The 17,756-nt window shown below is 38.9% G+C and overlaps 1 protein-coding gene across 10 annotated transcripts in view; it reads left to right on the top strand.

Annotated features, from left to right (window-relative positions):
* INPP4A (inositol polyphosphate-4-phosphatase type I A) overlaps nt 1-17,756 on the top strand; it is a 197,502-nt gene that overhangs the window by 155,441 nt on the left and 24,305 nt on the right. For 7 of the 10 annotated variants that reach the window (XM_090065059.1, XM_090065091.1, XM_090065043.1 and 4 more), the window contains 6 exons: nt 63-281; nt 2,889-3,156; nt 9,181-9,213; nt 13,604-13,776; nt 16,050-16,173; nt 17,098-17,224. In XM_090065059.1, the coding sequence (XP_089921185.1) occupies nt 63-281; nt 2,889-3,156; nt 9,181-9,213; nt 13,604-13,776; nt 16,050-16,173; nt 17,098-17,224 (944 nt within the window). The remainder of the gene's footprint in view (nt 1-62; nt 282-2,888; nt 3,157-9,180; nt 9,214-13,603; nt 13,777-16,049; nt 16,174-17,097; nt 17,225-17,756) is intronic. The other 3 variants (XM_090065100.1, XM_090065109.1, XM_090065119.1) reach the window with 2 other exon arrangements.

The following is a 17,756-nucleotide window of genomic DNA, read 5'->3' as shown; positions in this document are numbered from 1 at the left end:
AAAAAGTAATAATATGCATTTTTAAAAGGAAATGCTTTAAAATGTGTTTTGTATCATTTTAGACTCGGCAGCTTGTTACTGTCTGTGACTGCAAGCTTCTGGCAAATTCAATACATGGACTAAATGCTGCAAGGCCAGATTACATAGCCTCAAAGGCATCTCCAACCTCTGGAGAGGGGGAACAGGTAATGTTAAGGAATGATCAAGACACTCTTGTGGCAAGATGGACAGGAAGAAACAGCCGATCTTCTCTGCAGGTGGATTGGCATGAAGAGGAATGGGTAGGTTTGCTGAAGGGAGGGATGAGTCCTGCACCTGCCATCTACATTCTCCTCCTTAGTTCATTCTTTACTCTGAGCCGTTTGTTTCAAAGCTATTAACCACTGGCCAGAGATCTTATCTTGGAGCACATTACTTCACACCTTTGTCATCTGAAGGGTTACCGGTAAGCAGTCTAAGGCACTATTTCCATGCTCTCCAGGCCTACTATTTGGTCTGGGGAGCAGGAGCATTGCATAACAGCAGTCAGTGACTGTTAGACCAGATAGCTTTCCTGTGGTTAAGTCTGTATTGAAAGGTAATTGTTTTTTATAAAAAAAAAAAAAAAAACCTCAAGAGCCAGCTTGCAGGGTGTTCCTTTCTCAACCGCTGTGCTGAAGGAAAAAAACAAACCCATGTACAAAATCTGCATATTTAATAGATCTCTACATATTCATATATTTTAACATGAAATATAAACTTTTAAATTATTTTCTGGTTTTCCTGATGAAAATATTTAAACATGGTATCTGTCTGTTTTGGTAATGCACTGCATTTTAAAACAGGCCAAAGAAAGAATTAAATTCAAATAATGCTGCCAATTTAAATAGGAATTGCCTTGTCATAGTAATATAATTACATAATAGAGGGTGAAACAGGAGTGGGTACCATCTTAGTTAAAATTGTTCAAATTAATTATAGTGATGGCAACAAATACAAGAAAGAAACAGTGTGTAAATATATTTCACACCCAGCTCTTTCATCCCTGATGCTTTAAATCAAGCCCATATTTAATTCAACACCTAGTACTGCAATTCAAGAACTTGTTTTTTTTATTCCTTTTCATGTACATGTGAGCAAGCAGTTTTCCATCTCTATGTGATGGCTTATTGATTTGACATTAGTGCTGTCAGAGTATGTGTATGTGCAAGTATGGCTGCTTATATGTACATTTATATATTTTTTTCATAATATTAATATAAGAAAGATATGATGCTATGCTTTAAAGCAGGGGTGGGCAATTATTCAGCTGGAGAGCTACTTAAGAAGTTTGGGTGAGCTGTTGTGGGTTGGGTTAGCATTTCCACACACCCCTCTCCCATTCTCCTTCTGCCCGTAGCAGTTCACCAAAACTCATAAGTGGCTCCATCGTGGGGCCCAGCCCCATGCTGTCACCACCCAGTGATCCCAGGGTCTCCACTGAAACGGGTCCGGGACCTGCACAGGCAGGACACACCCAGCTGGTTAGCCAGGATGGGGTAGCAAGGAGTGGTGTCCAGCAATGGATGTGGGGCAGACAGACTGAGGTGCCTAGGCAGTGAGGCTGGGTGCAGCAGCAGCCAGAAAGAGCCAGTGCTGCCAGGAATCAAGTCCAGCCACCACACTGCTGCAGCCCACACCCAGGGGCAGTAGCTCCACAAATGGCGGTGTGCACCACAGCTGGGGCTGCTCAGGGACCCACCACAGGGCACAAAAACCCTTGGCAGGCCATATTTTGTTCACCTCTACTTTGAAAGTTTTATCAGCATAGTCATGTCACTCATCAATAGCAGAGCCACAAGTCAGATATAAAGGTCATCTTAAATGAATACTAACAAAATCTTTATACCAAACTACCTTAAAGAAAACCAATTTTAGGAATGTTTTAGAGTTTAAAATTTGTAATTGGAACCATTTTTGGTGTCCATTTGCCTATAATGTTAGATTTCTTATTTTGGTTAATTTGTTCAAAAGTAAGCTTTCACCTTAGATAGCTCAGTTATTGGGTGTCCTGGCCGGGACATATTGAGGCTGATTTTTCAGTTAATTTAACACAGATTGCACCTGGGATTGTGGATTCATGTTCAGCACTTAAATAAGGTTTCTAAAGTTGGGCAACAAAATTAAAAGCCAATTTTAAAAATATTGACCCTTGTGCCCATCTGTGCATGGCTCAAAGGGGCCAGTTCTGTCTCTCCAACTAGGAAAAAATTCCATGAAATATCTATAACCTAAACTAAAATAGCCTTCTACACCTACAGTTTTAAAGAATAGTCTATCATACCCTTTTAAGTCTAGAAATGAATGCTGAGATCCAGTGGGAGTCTGGGAATTTTCTCTGTCCAGAGATACAAGTTACACTTCTAGCCTTGCTAGGATGTAGGGCATTGATTCTTAAAATAAGAATATTTTTAGGGGTGGAAAAGGTGTCTTGGGCCTAGAACTGAGTCTTACCTGCTATGGGTCTCAAGCAAGTGTCATTTTTAAGGAGAAAATTCCACATTTGTCAGGAAAAGAAACACTTCCTTGTCGCACTAATATTATAAGGTTAACATATGTTAACCCATTTGAAGCTGGAACATTAAAAAAATCCTGGAGAAATGGATTAATGTGGGGAGGGCTGAAGAAATGGCCAGAATTGTTTGGCAGATTTATTACATGGCTCTGCATTTATGCATGAATGTTACTTGCACTGTTGATATATATCCAGTGTGTGTGTGTGTAAATGTAATAGCAAAGGAAGAACTTGCTAAGCAAGTGTGGTTACAACCACAGCAGGCAATGTGTCTCTAGTGTGCAGAGGAACTTGTTATCCAGTGTTGGTTTTTCTTTTTTTTTTTTAATTGAGAAGGGGACATTTTTCTTTTAAGGAAAAAGTTTGGTTGAACGTTGACAAAAGTCTGGAGTGCATTATACAGAGAGTGGACAAACTTCTCCAGAAAGAGCGTTTGCAAAGTGACAGCTGTGAAGATGTTTTCCAGTGTGACATCAGCTGTACGAGTAAGAAAGGTAATCGGGATACTCGTGCGTACTGGATAAATCCAAAAGACATAGATGAGACTTCATCTTCATCTTCATCATCCTCACCACCATCTTCATCCATTTCATCTCCTGCATGCCATTCTGACAAAAACACAAGTGCGTATGACAGAAACTGCTGCTTTACTACCTCTGCTTTGCTGTACATCGGTGCATTTCTTAAACGCCTTTTCTTTCTGTCATGCTTAAAGTTTTATAAATAACTACTTATCAGGCAGTTGGGACCATAGATGAATTCGTAGTTTCTAGGGTTTGGGGTAGACAAGGTTCTTTGGGTAAATCCGATATCTTTTATTAAACCAACTCAGATAGTTGGAAAAAGTCTTTTTTGCAAGCTTTTGGGTACAAATACCCTTCATCAGGCTGAGGAAGCAGCTGCACTGTGCTCTTCCTGGATGGAGTAGTAAAGAAGCTAGAGACCAGTATGCATGAGAGAAAGTCAATCAGTGAAAATGTAAATTTAGGTAGTCAATGGGTGAGAGACAGGTGGGGGCGATGGGGAAGGGGAATGAATATATCTGGTAAATAGTAGAGCGGTTACCTGGGGAGTCAAATGTTAAGTACGTTATAATGTGTCATAAATCCAATGTCTATATTTAGTTCATGATTGTTTATATCCAGTAGGTTGGTGAAGTGAAGTTCATAGGCTCAGCTATGAAAGGAGTTTTGTAAATTCTCTTTGAGGATTAGAACTGAGAGGTTGGAGAGAAAGTGGTTTTCTTGTGAGCAATGTGCCCCCACAAGTAATTGGGTATTCTTGTCTTTGATAGATTTTCAGTGTGTGTTCGTTCTGGTACGCAATTGTTTGATTTCTCCTACGTATTTTCCATCAGGGCATTTGGTGCACTGGATGAGATATGTTATATTTTTGGAGGTGCAAGTGTAAGATCCAGGAATGGTGACTGTTCTGTTGTAGGTGTTGTAATTGTGGAGGTGGTGGAGATACGTTGGCAGGTTTTACATTTCTTGTCATGGCATGGTCTGGATCCATTTGGTGGTGTTTTGTGTTTTGGGCTATAGGAACTTTGCTTCTGGTGATGAGGTTAGCAAGGTCTGGTTCTTGTTTAAAGGCTAGGATGGTTGGTTCTGGGATGATATCTTTAAGAATTGCATCTTCTTCTAGTAAGGGTTGCAGTTGTCTGAGGATTTCCCATATAGGTTCCAGGGAGGGATGATATGCCATAACCAATTTTGTGTGATTTATGGGGGAGGGGAAGAGGGGATTCTTTCTGTACTGCAGCAGTTCTTCAAGTGGTATCCAGGTGGCTTTTTCAAAAAGTGCTATCTATCTCTCTGGAGGACAGTCTTTGTTGAGTGAAAGACCTCTTGAGATTTGTGAGGTGACAGTTACAGGTGTTCTCCTCAGTGCAAATTCGGTGGTATCATAGGGCTTGGCTGGATATCACAGCTTTCTTGGTAAGTTAGGGTGATTGCTGGTTCTGTGCAGAAATGCATTTTGGTCCGTGGGTTTCTTGTATATGGTGGTCTGTATTTTACCATTCTGGTTAGTGAACATCATGTCTAAAAAGGACATGGAGTATTCAAGAGAGAGTTTGATGAAGGGTTGATGATTTTTGAATTTCTGATGGAAATCAATCAGAGATTGCAGGTTTTCAGACCAAATGATGAAGATGTCATTGATATATCTTAAGCATAACTAGGGTTTGATGGTGCAGTCCTTGAAGAATTCATCTTCTAGGTGGCTCATAAAAAGGTTGGCATATTCTGGGATAGGGATTGGGTGAAATTCTAACCCCACTCAAGTCAGTGGTAAAACTACCGACTGGAGTTTAGGTAGCATTTCAGTCCAGATGGTTTGAGATCTGGGAATTCAAAGTATAGATCAGGATTAGTCAGTTGTGCAAACATCTCCTTTCCATGTACCTTTTAAAAGATCAAAAACCCATGAAATTGGCATATGTTCAGGTTCATGCTAATGAACACAGGTGAACTGCCAAAATGATGCCAAGCGTAAGAGGTTGGATGGAGACGAGAAGCCCTAGCAGAGTGGCCTGTGAATACTCAGCATACTCTGGAGAGGCACATAAATGGGCACAGGGTTGCTCCAGCGAAGGGCTAGCTGGCAGGCACTAAAGCACCCTTGTGCCTTAGCCAGCTCCGTTAACATGTACACATGCATTGCTGTGGAGTAAAGAACTTCATTGCAGGATAGTACTTGTAAATACAAGTATTGTCCTGTGGCAAAGTTAATTAGTTCCTTGCCATGTAACCATTTGCTCAGTGCAAATCGGGTTCCCAACCATTAGTGGCCAGGTTCTATAAAAGCACCTGCTGCAAGGCCAGCTTCAGTGAGCTGGTCATGTGTCTGTTTCCTATGGAATAACTGTATTACTGAGTTAAATCCAAGGTAAATTCATGATCTGTAATTATCATGCCATGTTGTCCACAGGCTTAGCTGTTCAAATATGGATGTAGGCGCTTACATGTAGAAATCTTTGTTGGATCATTTTGGCTGTAATTTTCTTGAGCCTGTTTACTCATAGCACAAGAACAAGAAAAATGCCTTCAGTGGCACTGTGGGTGAGGGAGGGGCAGCACACAAACAGCAGCAGCCGCTGCAGCACTGATTGACAAGGTGAACTGTTAGCTCTTCCTTGTTCATCTAGGCATACAGTTCTCCAAGCCCATAGCTAACCCAATGTGTACTTAACCCTGTAGGCTGTCAGTGTCATCAGAAGTGCTAACAGTACTCCTGCTGTCCTCGGCATGACCTTGGTTGCTTCCCATGCAGAAGCATCGGTAAGAGAGGGACTTCACTGCATCTTCTTTTCTTCCTCACTCATCATATGGTTTAGTCCAGCTCCCCTGGGAGACTTTTCACTGAGTTCAGTGGGAGTCGGATCAGGCCTTGAGTGGCAATTTTGAGTTTGGAAAGAAACGTTGCAGTCCATTCATGTGCCAGAGTAACTATAAACTGAATACAAAAAAATGGGGGCAAAATTGTTTTCTACTATAATTCTTATATAATAAAGGGCTTAGCCCATCTGTCTGTCTGTCCATAATGCTCTTGGATCACTCTAGTTGGTTAGTGAAACAACCAGTCAGAGTGCGACGCACTGCCATGACTGTGGGGATGAAGGGGAAGTAGTGGGGGCGGGGGTGAGGCCAACTGCAGGCCTCACCCACCGCCCCAGCCCTGCTCCTCGGAGACTTAGCCAACCATTCCTACTCTGAAGCTCCATTTTATGTTCACAAATTTTCTAGCTTGCATGAAATTTTGAAATGGCTTTGTTTTTGTGTGTATGGGTTACTTTCTCTTTCCCTTTAAAAACACCTGTTTTCGTGATTATCACTTCATGTAAAAGATTATGCAGTATTTAGCCTTACAAAAGGTGATTTGGGTCTTTACTTCCATGGTTCATGTTCTATTCTATTATTTCTTAGCTCTTCCTTCCAGTGTTTGTGTGCGACTTCACATTCATACCATTGTTGAACATTTTAACATCATTTAGTATAGATTTGTATGTCTTTTTATCTGATTTGCTAAATATTCTGTATTTTCCCTAGAACATCCTGACATTTAAGACATCATATGATGAGTGTTTCAGAATATTAACTTTGTTGCTCTTTATGATCAGACACAACCTGCCTCAAAACAACAGTTGCAAAAGCTGATATTCATTTGCATTATTTATATGAAGGGAAGGTCTGAAAATATATAAACTTAATATCCGTGGATTAAATGTAAATTGTAAATATGTTTTAAAACTGTGTTTTACTAGAGAAGATAAGTAAGTACACTTGTGGATTACTTAGTAGTGGTTGAATTTTATTTAGTATAAGAATATAATATTAGTATAAAAACAATACTTATTGTAATTTGGCTTCCCATACGGTTGAATTATAATATGTTGTAAAAGGACTGGAACATGGAGTCTTTAGTATATGTGTTAAATAGTAGCTATGTTAATAGGAATGTGTTACACTGTTTTAGAGTTAGCTATAGTAACACCATGTGAGAGCAGTATATTCTGTTGATCCACACACCAAATCTGTTGGTCCACACACCAAATCTGAATTCTTCTGATACAAGATTGAATTTTTAATTAAAAGCTGTAGGGAGAAACTGAAGCAGCTGTAGGGAGGATGCCATCACAACTCCTGCCCAACAAGACAATTTTATATTAAAATACTCTTATGTTAAAACATTTTAGAGCAGCTTTTTTATTTAAAGCCAAGCCTGCAGCTTTTAAATAGAGCGTTCGCTATACTCAGGATCTTAACATTTATTTCATATGAAAATGAAACATGTTATAAACATGTCACCAAATGAAGTGGATCAGCTGTGCCTAGACACAGAATTGGGCCCCTGCTACACCCGCTCAGGAGTGGCAGGGGCCTAATCCTGGGGGACAACACTCAGGGTGCACCTCTGCAAGTAAGGAGACCTAGGGTTCCTCACTTGCAGAGGTGAGCCCAGAGATTCTGACTTGAGGCACATGTCTGCAAATGGGGGAACCTGGGCAAGCACTCCCAGGGCTTCTGGGGCCTGATCCTGCATTTGGATTACCCTCAGAAATGAACTGAAACCAAGTACCTCTCAGAATCAGTTGCTTGTTCCCATTCTGTTTGATGGGATTAGGTTTGCTCCTAGCATTGCTGTTAGGGAGGAAGTCCAAGTATTGGATAACATCCTGGCCTTGTTGAAGGTAGTGGGAATTTTGCCATTATCTTCGCTGGGGCCTAGCTTTCATCCATGGCCTCTACATCTTATCCAGCCCTGGCTGCTTCTTCCCTTTCCCTTGTCATTAGAAGCTGTTGACAACTAATGGTTCTGAGGTCCAGAGAAAGGCCTGATCTCAAGGCTTAAGACCATGCCCCTTTGAAGTTCTTCCTCCAGTGATATTCAGAGCAGATGTACCAAATTTTCACAAGCATCTGTCAGGAAGCAAAGCAACTCTTAGTGTGTTTAATAAGTGGCCATTGATCAGAGTTTGATGAAGTTAGTTAAAGGAACTTTAAGGAAACAGTTATGCAGTTCCATACTTGTTAAACTTGGTATAGTGATGTTCTAGTGAAATGCTTTCCCATGTTGTTTTACAGTCAAATTGTTCTGAAGGGGGGATGTTTTCTGACACAGTGAAAAATTTATCAGAAAGCCTAAGAACTATGTTTTTAAAATTATATATATATATATCTAGATATATATATGGTCTGTAGTCATATAATATGTATGTATAATGTATACATTTCCAAACTGGATGCTAGGAAGTTTTATATTATTCTGAGCAATTCTTCCAGGTCAGATGTTAGTCCTCATGTGTTTTTTGAATTGATGTTTTCTTCTAGAAGTTGTGTATTTCCTTGACCAATAAATCTTGACATGAACACAGCATAATGTTCAGTCTTATTAATCTAATAAGCTGCCATTCATTATTGCACAACATATTGTAACTGTGTTCGGTAACCTTTTACTACGCGCATTGCACAATATGTTGTTGTTGAGGGCCCAGTCCTTCCAGTGAAGTCAATGGCAAAGTTCTCAGAAGCTTCAGTGGGGAGGTTTTGGTCTTTAGCCATACACCTAATTTGTAGTATGAACTGGCTTGTAAAATGTGCAAGGAATTAAACATTTCTAAATTAGCAGTGTGTCGATTCTAATCCTTGCAGTCTGAGTGCATTAATGTCACTTTCTGTTAAATGCTCTGGTATGTTACACTTCTTGCTAGTCTTTTGCTATTCTGTTTAGCTGCCTTTATTGCAAGCTTATTCTACAGTTGCACTAAGGCAGTGGTTCTCCAACTGTGCTCTATGGATTGATTGCAAGTGGTCTACAGAATGCCTGCTGGTCACATGGTATTGGTTCCTCCCTGCTCTCAATTGTCATGTCACTTTTAAAAACAGCTAAAATGTTCTCGGTATTGTTTTCCCATGTAAGTGATGGCTTTAGCTACTGCATAGAGGTTTTGTGATCTTGAGTAGTATAGGAGGTGGTCCACACAATTGGCAGTAGGAGGAGAGACAGTCCATGAGGCATTATCTCTGTTATGGTCCACTTTGTCAAAGTGTTTGAGAACCACTGCAGTAAGCATTTGAGTTGCTTATGTTTATACTGTGTTGCTGCTCCTTAATCATGCATGTTGCACCTCCATTTCTGTGCAGATTGCAGCCCCCCTCCTGAAGAGTCCAGCCCAGGTATGTGCGTTTTCCATTCATGGCTTCCGCTTCTGAAAATTGCAATTTCTGTTTGTATTCAATAATTGAACAAGTGTTTTGCCAATGAGTTATCTGACGTTGCTTTGGAATGATGTCTTCCACTGTACCAGTTAACCTGTATACATACATAGCATCTTACCCTGGAATTCAGAGTCATTGTTTCCTATGTTGAAATGGGACAGGTTCACTGTAAATAGCGCTAGCTTTACATGTTGAGATATAAGGAAATATTCTGTGATGTTCTCCAGTTGACAAGTTTTAGTGAGTTGAGATGTGAAAGTTTAGGACTTTTTTCAAATGCCATTGAAGTCACTGGGGATCTGATTACTGATTTTAGTGGGATTGTGCCTTTTTCATATTAGGTGCTACACGTAGAATTTTGCATGAGCATTTGGAAATGAAGCAACCAGAATGGCTAATGGAGAGGCCATTTGTGGGTGTGTAACAGCAGTGTAGGGCACTATAAACCTAACTTTCCAAATAAAAGGTTTGAAATAGTTTAATCATAATGTCAGCCTCTTCTTCTCTCACTTTATAACATCACAGACTCACAGGATAGTCACCAAGTATAACTCTTACAGATCTTTGTCCCACCTAGACAACTGTGTATATTTTGTCTCATTTGAAATCAGTTTTGGGTGATAAAGATTTCATTTCTAACTAAGCCAACTTAAAATTCTCTTGGGATGAATAAAATTGTCGAGGGATCATGCTCTTAATGCTGATCTCTCCACCCCCCTAGTAGGCTGTTAAAAGTTTTCTCTCCTCTGTCCTCTGTGTATGTATGCCTTCATTCTCTCCAGTAGGTAGGACTAGACAATGATTTTCATCTTTAAAGTGCAGTACAAACATGAATTCTCATAAACTAATGTAGGAAGGTGTTACTATGTTTTACAGATGAGTAAATAGAAACAAATCAATTGGGACAAATGCATTTAAACCTGAGTACCTAAAGATACATGGCTAAGGCCCTTCTTTAGCACAATATGCATTTAATTGTCTTTGAAGTTTGTTTGATCTGACTGTGTGCTCAAGCATGCCATTGAATATGTATGAAATTAAGCAAATACTTTTGCTGAATCAGGAGCTAAATACTTATTTCAACATCTAAATAAATAGTCTAACACTCAGGGGTGCTACACACCTGAAGCTCTTGCCAAAGTGGAACCAGCAGCAGCAGGTACTCAGCACTTTTATTTTTTGACTTCAGGCTCCTGGATTTTTTTTTACATTCCAGGTCTCTCTCTTTCAGTCTACTGCTTCCTGTTCCGGACTGTAAAGCAGTTGTAATTTTTTTTCCTTTAAAGGGCTTTACATGCCTTATTGAAGCCAGAGAGATGTTATTACAATATTCATTTTCAATTACTCTGGAAAAAAGAAAGAAAATGCTTTAAAGGAAAACTCGTATGTCCATTAATTCATATAAACTTTGCCATACCATGAGCAATGGGACCATTCCACTGTAGTTCTTTCTCCTCGTCTTAAAGAGCTGCATAGCCTGAGAGTCCACTATATGACTTTTTTTTTTCTTATTTCTATGACATGTGTCCCAGATGCATAGATAGGCAGCCATAGAAGCTTTTTTCCCTGCCTTATGCAGACATTTTTCTGCCTCATCTGCTTTCTTTTTGTCCCATCATTTCTGGAAGCTGCTACTTGCAGGAAGGACAGTGCATTTCCTAACTCTTCTATTCAGGCCTTCCTTCTGGTTTCCCAATAGAAGTAGCAAGAACAGAGAAGACCTTAAGACAAATCCTGCTATCTTCTGCCAGTGATTGCATTGAATTCAGCAGGAAATGTCTTTGATTGAGGACTGCAGGATTTGTCCATCGGCATATAACATGCTTCTCTAAGACCCCATACATCCAATAAGAAAATTCTTCTTGAGCTGTGATACCTGTCCTCTCTGTCAGAAGGAATTTTTCATAAGCTAGAAACTCTGATAAATACAAGTATTTAATATACAAATAAATCCAAATGCAAGTTTGAATTTTAAAACCAAATCCTCAGCTCTTGTCAGTCATCAAAACCCCATTGATTTCAAAGCTATCATTGACTCTGTGGAGCAATGCCAATGAACTCTAGCTCTGGATCTGCCATGTATAGGGTTTGTAATTTTATTCAAGTGTTCCAATAATCTCATAAAACATAAGAATAACCCTCAAAGTGGATCATATTGTCAAAATAGAATTAGCACAGAGAGCTTCAAAATGTGTTTCATTTGTTATATAGAATATATGGCAAAATTCTAGTAAGAAAATTAATAAGGACAAAAGAAGAAGTGAAAAACTGCCTAAGTGTTGGTCTGGTGCTGTCAATAGACTGTACATTTCCGATTGTGAGTCTGTTACTTATTATCCCATTTCTCTTTGATTATAATCAGTTTCTGCTCCTGTCAGGTTTTTATAAATTTATGTACATGATATTGCACCTTTGAAATTAAGGAGAATGTGATGTCGTGCTATGAATTAAAAGATTTTATTTTTTTACCTATATTCTAAGCCAATACACTATGCCAATACAGGGAATTTTAGTTCAGTGTTACAGTGGAGCCATGAGAGTTCACTTTACATTTCAGTTGAACCCAGGCAAAAAGTATCCAATTATATTAATGGGTTCCGGTTTTATAATGTTACTAGTTTACTTTGTGATTTAATCAGTTACATTTAAAATGACTTTGCTGGCGCACACAGAATTTTGAGTTTTAATTCCTCGGATTACTTTTAAAAACTTACATGTTTCTCTGTGTTTTAGGATGATAACATTCAAGAAGATAGTTTTAGTTCTTTGTCATTCTCATTCCTTTATATAAGTATCTTTAAAGCAAAGAAAGAGAAATGTTTCCTTAAAACCCCCTCTATTTTTCTTTCTGAAGGCTTTCAGATACAGGTTCTGAGTATTTTGGGTTCTGATTATACTCATTTTTTTAACTTCTCTGAAATAAAGGCAAGCTATAATTCCTTCAGTTTGCTCTTCTGAGACTTCCTGCTATTAGCATATGGCAGTGAAACAGAGCCAGATAACTTCCCCTCACTCAGTTCATTAGATTATCTGTCTAGTGCACAGAGCAAAGTTTTAAATCACAGTACTGCTGGATTTGTTATTTGTGATGTTTCTGTTAGCAAGTTTCCGTAACCTCCCTCTTTGGATAATTATCAAGGAAACTTTTGTTGTCATTGGCTCTTAGCTGTACACTTCAATAAAACTCATAAAGAGCTTCCTGTCCAAGGCCTGATGTGACCCTGTTCTTGCATAAATGTGATCTATACTTCACGTTGTATGGTATATGGCCAGTTAGTTTGGTAGTGGCATGACTTCCATTTTTGGGCTGTACTGCATTTAAAAAATAAAAGTGATGCAATAGTTTCTTCCCTTTTAAATTTCTATTTTTTTTAAAGACCAGTAGCTAAATACCTTCTCTTATACTACAGGGAAAAAGTGGTGACAGGGTATCTAAGTAACTTTTTTTTTTGCAGAATGCTGAAAGTCATCTTAAAAAATTGGAGGCCGATTAATATAGGTAGATAAAAATAGTAACATAAAGTAAACTGAATTAATTGAATCTATTAAGGTAAATGAGTATCATTAGAGAGAAAGCATAGTGGAGTTGGGAGCTCTGGAAACCTCAGCTCAGTACTTCCCAACCCCGCCATAGGTGTCCTGGGTGACCTTTAACAAGTCAATTATGTCCAGGTCCATTGATTTCAATGAAAGGTAAGCACATAAATAGGAGGATCTGGGGCTTAGTCTTTGTTCTAGTTTCCTATTTGTAAAGTAAGAATAGCAGCAATTCCCTGTCTCTCAGAGGTATTGTGTGGATAAAGGCATTAAAGATTGTGAAGCACTTGGATACTATTTATGATAAATTAATGTAGACCATAAGTATCTGAGGTAAGTAGATTGACAGATTTAGGAGACGTGGCATTGACAGAAAGGAGCAGAACAGTTCAGTATCCATTAGCTTTGTATATGTTTGTTCTACAGCTAATTTTTGTGCTCTCTGTCCCTTTATATGCATATGTATATTACTGTGAAAGGTGTTTTTAATATCCTGGAGCTTTACAAAGCAGTTATTTTGCTACCTATTTGTATAGGCAAGTATGCTCAGGAACTTTTCCAGCTGCCACCTTACACCATAGAACCATCTTTATTTTTCTAATATGAAAACTCTTTTAAAGCTCATTTGTAGGGTAGTAAATGAGCAGCACTGAGAATAAATAGGTGAGCCAGGAAAAATAAGCTGCTGTTAGAATATGCTAACCGCTAGTTATAGCTTCTACTTGAAGTTGCAACTGAACATTTTTAGGACTTTTCTCTACTTTTTGAAAAGAAGAGTATTATAATGTCTGTTTATTCTTTTTTCAATCAGGTGAATGGAGTGAGGCTCTTTATCCCTTGCTGACAACACTCACAGACTGTGTAGCCATGATGAGTGACAAGGCAAAGAAAGCCATGGTCTTTTTGTTAATGCAAGATAGTGCTCCTACAATAGGTCTGTGCCTGAGTCTTCAGTATCGCAGGGATGTTGTCTTCTGCCAAACTGTAAGCAAGAAAGTTGTGTGATCTGATTACAGTTGGACTTGTGATGGATTTCAAAAGAATGTGGGGAGTTAACCTGGTTGGACTGATTATGAAACTGTTTAAGTATCATTATGACAGTGTACAAATCAAATACAACCACTGCTATCTAGTGCTTTTCTTTTACAGCTGTCGGGCAGGGGCTTCAAACTGAGTGGTACAGGGCTGGTCTCTGGGCCAGACTGGGTCCATAGATAGTCTCACACACCAAATCCAGTATGCAGGGCTGGTCCAACACAGACGCTGCATGCAGTGTATGTCCCAGACCAGCCATGTGCAGCATATGCTAGCCTCATGCCGTGTGCAGTGCATGCTAACATGTCACATGCAGCACGTGGATCCAGTTTGAGACCTACAGGCATCACTGCAGGCCAGATGATATGGCTGTATAGCCCAGATTTGGCCCATGTGCCATTTCTTTGACACTGCTGCCATAGGGGGAAAATGCAGCACTTGGGTTCAAAGCAATAAAATGAAGTTTGACACATTCCTGCTGTGTGTATATATATTCATAGTTTTAAAAAATTATGACAGAGTAGTTAAAATAATGGCTGTTCAATGAAACAAACAGGTCTATGGAAGAAGAAAAATAATTGACATTTTTTAATTTTGCCCACCACAGACTCTGGGGCACTGGAGTTATATGCTTCTGATGACCTATCCCTGTAAGAAGCTTGCTGCTAATAGCAAGCATGAAATAGTACCTTATAGCAACACTTTCAGATACCAGAGCATGAAAGGAAAGATATGGGGGAAAAGGGAAACAACAAAGCATAATGGTAATTCCATGGAGAAAAATCTAGCTCCCAATTCCAGGTGTTGGGATTTCTTTTAAAGTGCTATCAATGGACCTGTTGGGGGCTCAGTCTTTCATGTCAGATTCCAACTACTAGAAGTCTGATAAACTCAAAAGTGTTCCATACCTCCAGCTTCCAAGGATGCTCTTTCCAAATCGAATAGTTTTGCATTCTCTTCTCCCACTTCTGACCACTCCTGACTATTGTGTCTCCACTACTCTGCTTCCCCCTTGACATTCCTCCTCAAGTTCCCATTTTCCAGCACCACTTCTTGCTTTGAATAGCTTCACTGCCTGTCTCGTCCAGCTTTCTCAGAAGGCAGCAGAGTGGAAGTGACATCATTCTTGTCAGCTGTTTTGCTGCCCACCGGGCTTTGATTAGTAGAACTGAAAACTTGACAGTACTGAGTTTTCTCTCTGATGCAGCTTGGCAATGGTTTGAGCAACTGCAACACAGGTACTAGACGTGATCTGCTGACTCAGGAGGGCATTGCCAGACTGGTTCAGGATCAGAAGGATGGGTCTTGGTGCAGATTAGCTACAATTAAGGTCCATCATCTTTTTATTTGAAATGAAAACTTACTTTCTATAAAAATTGATATTGAAGGTCATCTGGTTTGCCAAGGAAAGGCTAACAGCTTGCCCTTGGTTAATATATAACCCCAAGACCTAGCATAGCTCAATGCCTACTGTAGTCTTTGCTTAAGCCCGTCAGTGCTAGTTGATATCAGCTTGACTGGAAACTCATGTTGTTAACTTGCTACTCACTGGAGAATAATATGCCCCCAAATTCACCTTACATAATTTCTTCTGATTTTAAATCTTTGTGCTCTAGTTCTCTTTGTCCACAGATTAATGAATTATTTGTTAAGATATCCACAATCTAGTTTAAATATTTCAGACAACTCGTACCTTCCTTAGTCAACTTATCCCAAGGTGAAATGATTACCTAAAGTATTTCTTTTATGTTCATAGGGACAAATTTAGAGAACATTTTGTTTAAAATCAATATTTTGGGTATTTTTATATTTCATAACTGCTCTTCACAAGAGCTGTTATCATCTCATCACAAACTGAACTTCACTTCCTTCTGTTTAATTTTGCAGTCCAGCCATAACTGTTCATATTAAAGTCAGTCACCTTGAACATGACTGTTTTCAGAAGTTAAGTTTTCACTGCTATATTAGGGTCTGATACTGAGAAATGCTGAGTATCAGCTGCTTCTACTACATTATGTTCTATAAGCTTTTAAAAATGTCAATTTTAAATGTTCAGGACTTAAATCTCTGTGGATTCCTCTTATATCTGTAAATAAAACTCCCTTCCAAGCAAAGCATTTTATGTTTGATAAATCTTAGATGGTATAAACTGTTGCTTCCTCTTTTTTTTAATTGTCACATTGTCTTGACTTATTTTATTCCTTTCTTTCTTGTTTCTCTAGCTGACAGCTCTTATTTGTGGTTTTATTATCAAACTGAGGAACTGCCTGCATGACGATGGATTCCTGAGACAGCTCTATACCATTGGTCTTCTGGCACAGTTTGAGAGCCTTTTGAGCACATACGGTAAAGGCAATCACATTGGACTTGTGGGCGATGTTATTTCTGAACTGTCATATTTAGCTTAATGGGCTACAAGTGCAAGATGAATTTCTGGAATTTGGATTCATTTGCAGTTCAGTAGAGAAAGAAATTCTAGAATTGATGCAAAAAAAATTTATGTATTTAATTGGCTCATAAAACAGTAGCTTTTCTTTTCTTCTGTTTAATAGACTTTCTGTACTAAAAAGCCGTAGTTACTTTATCATACCTGTTATTTTCTGAAGCAAAATATAATAAAATTACAAACAAGCTAGAAACTACTGCCTGAAAGAAATACAATTTAAATTACCTTGAAGTTAAGTAACTACATAATAGGAAGAGAGGCTGAAGAGATTGTGTTACAAGTAAACTAATTTCATTCAAGTTTCAGCACAACCATCTGAATGTCTGTAGTTGTGTGACCCTCTAAATTAATCTGGTATTCATTCCTGCCATATAGTATAATATATAACCAATCTTTTTTGAATGTATGAAGAAGTAGTTTATTAAACTACTTGACATGACAGGCCTCTCAAAAATTTACTAATCTTATCATCACTGGAAAAAGAACACAAAATATACCTGAAGATGACAGGCTTGAGTGAATTAAATAGTGGGTGTTCTTACTAAAACTCATAAAGCCAGGAGAGACCCTGCTCCTCCCATCAGATCCGTATTGCCTGACTTTTGGACCTGTGGAGGAGGCCTGTTGATATCAAGGGGATTTAACATGGATGCAAGGGTCTGTTCATGAGAAACTTGGATAAAGGATCAGGCTTCCTAAGTATCTCTACACAATTTCTTTGTGAGAGCAGTGAACTTCAGTCAGATCACGTATGTGTCTGAGAATGGACGAGGAAAAATGTATATACACAAAAATACTGCAATTCACTTTTCTCTTTGATTTAGGTGAAGAGCTGGCAATGCTGGAGGACATGAGTTTGGGAATAATGGACTTGAGAAATGTAACCTTTAAAGTAACACAAGCCACATCAAATGCATCCTCTGACATGCTGCCAGTCATTACAGGAAATCGGTAAGAACAGGATGGGTGGAGCCTTAATGTAGGGGAGATGAAGATACTTTATTTAATCTCAAATGGGATATGGTTTCTCTCTAGATATATATTTCTTTATCTCAATACTAAAAAATGTTTTGAAGCTGCTTTTTGAGTATTTACTGTTGATTTACATAACAAAAAGCCTGAAAGATGACAGAATTATTCTCTCATGTTATTATTAAGTTGTTTTGGCTATATATAATTATAGGGGTTTCAGGCATTTTAGACTCTCAGTTTAGGAGGATCAAAAAATCTATTAGAATTAACAAAAGCAGTATACACTAGAGTGGAAGTGATACAACTTTTAAGCCCCCCACCTTGCCTGCTAACCAGTCATTAAACAGCTCAGTTCTCCTGCTGTTACACAGCACAAGCAGGTCCTTGTATCTCTGCAAAGCTCCACTAAAACTGGGATCCTTTGCATGGATGCACAGGGATCTTCCTACAGGGTGCCATTTTCTCCTTACATAGGGATGTAACTGTGGAAAGGCAGGATCCTATCAGAACT

Source organism: Crocodylus siamensis, chromosome 1 (genome assembly GCF_052110815.1).
Source record: "Crocodylus siamensis isolate JL-2025a chromosome 1, ASM5211081v1, whole genome shotgun sequence".
Classification (NCBI taxonomy): domain Eukaryota; kingdom Metazoa; phylum Chordata; order Crocodylia; family Crocodylidae; genus Crocodylus; species Crocodylus siamensis.
Note: the sequence above shows the minus strand (reverse complement) of the source record. Positions and strands in the feature narration are given on the sequence as shown.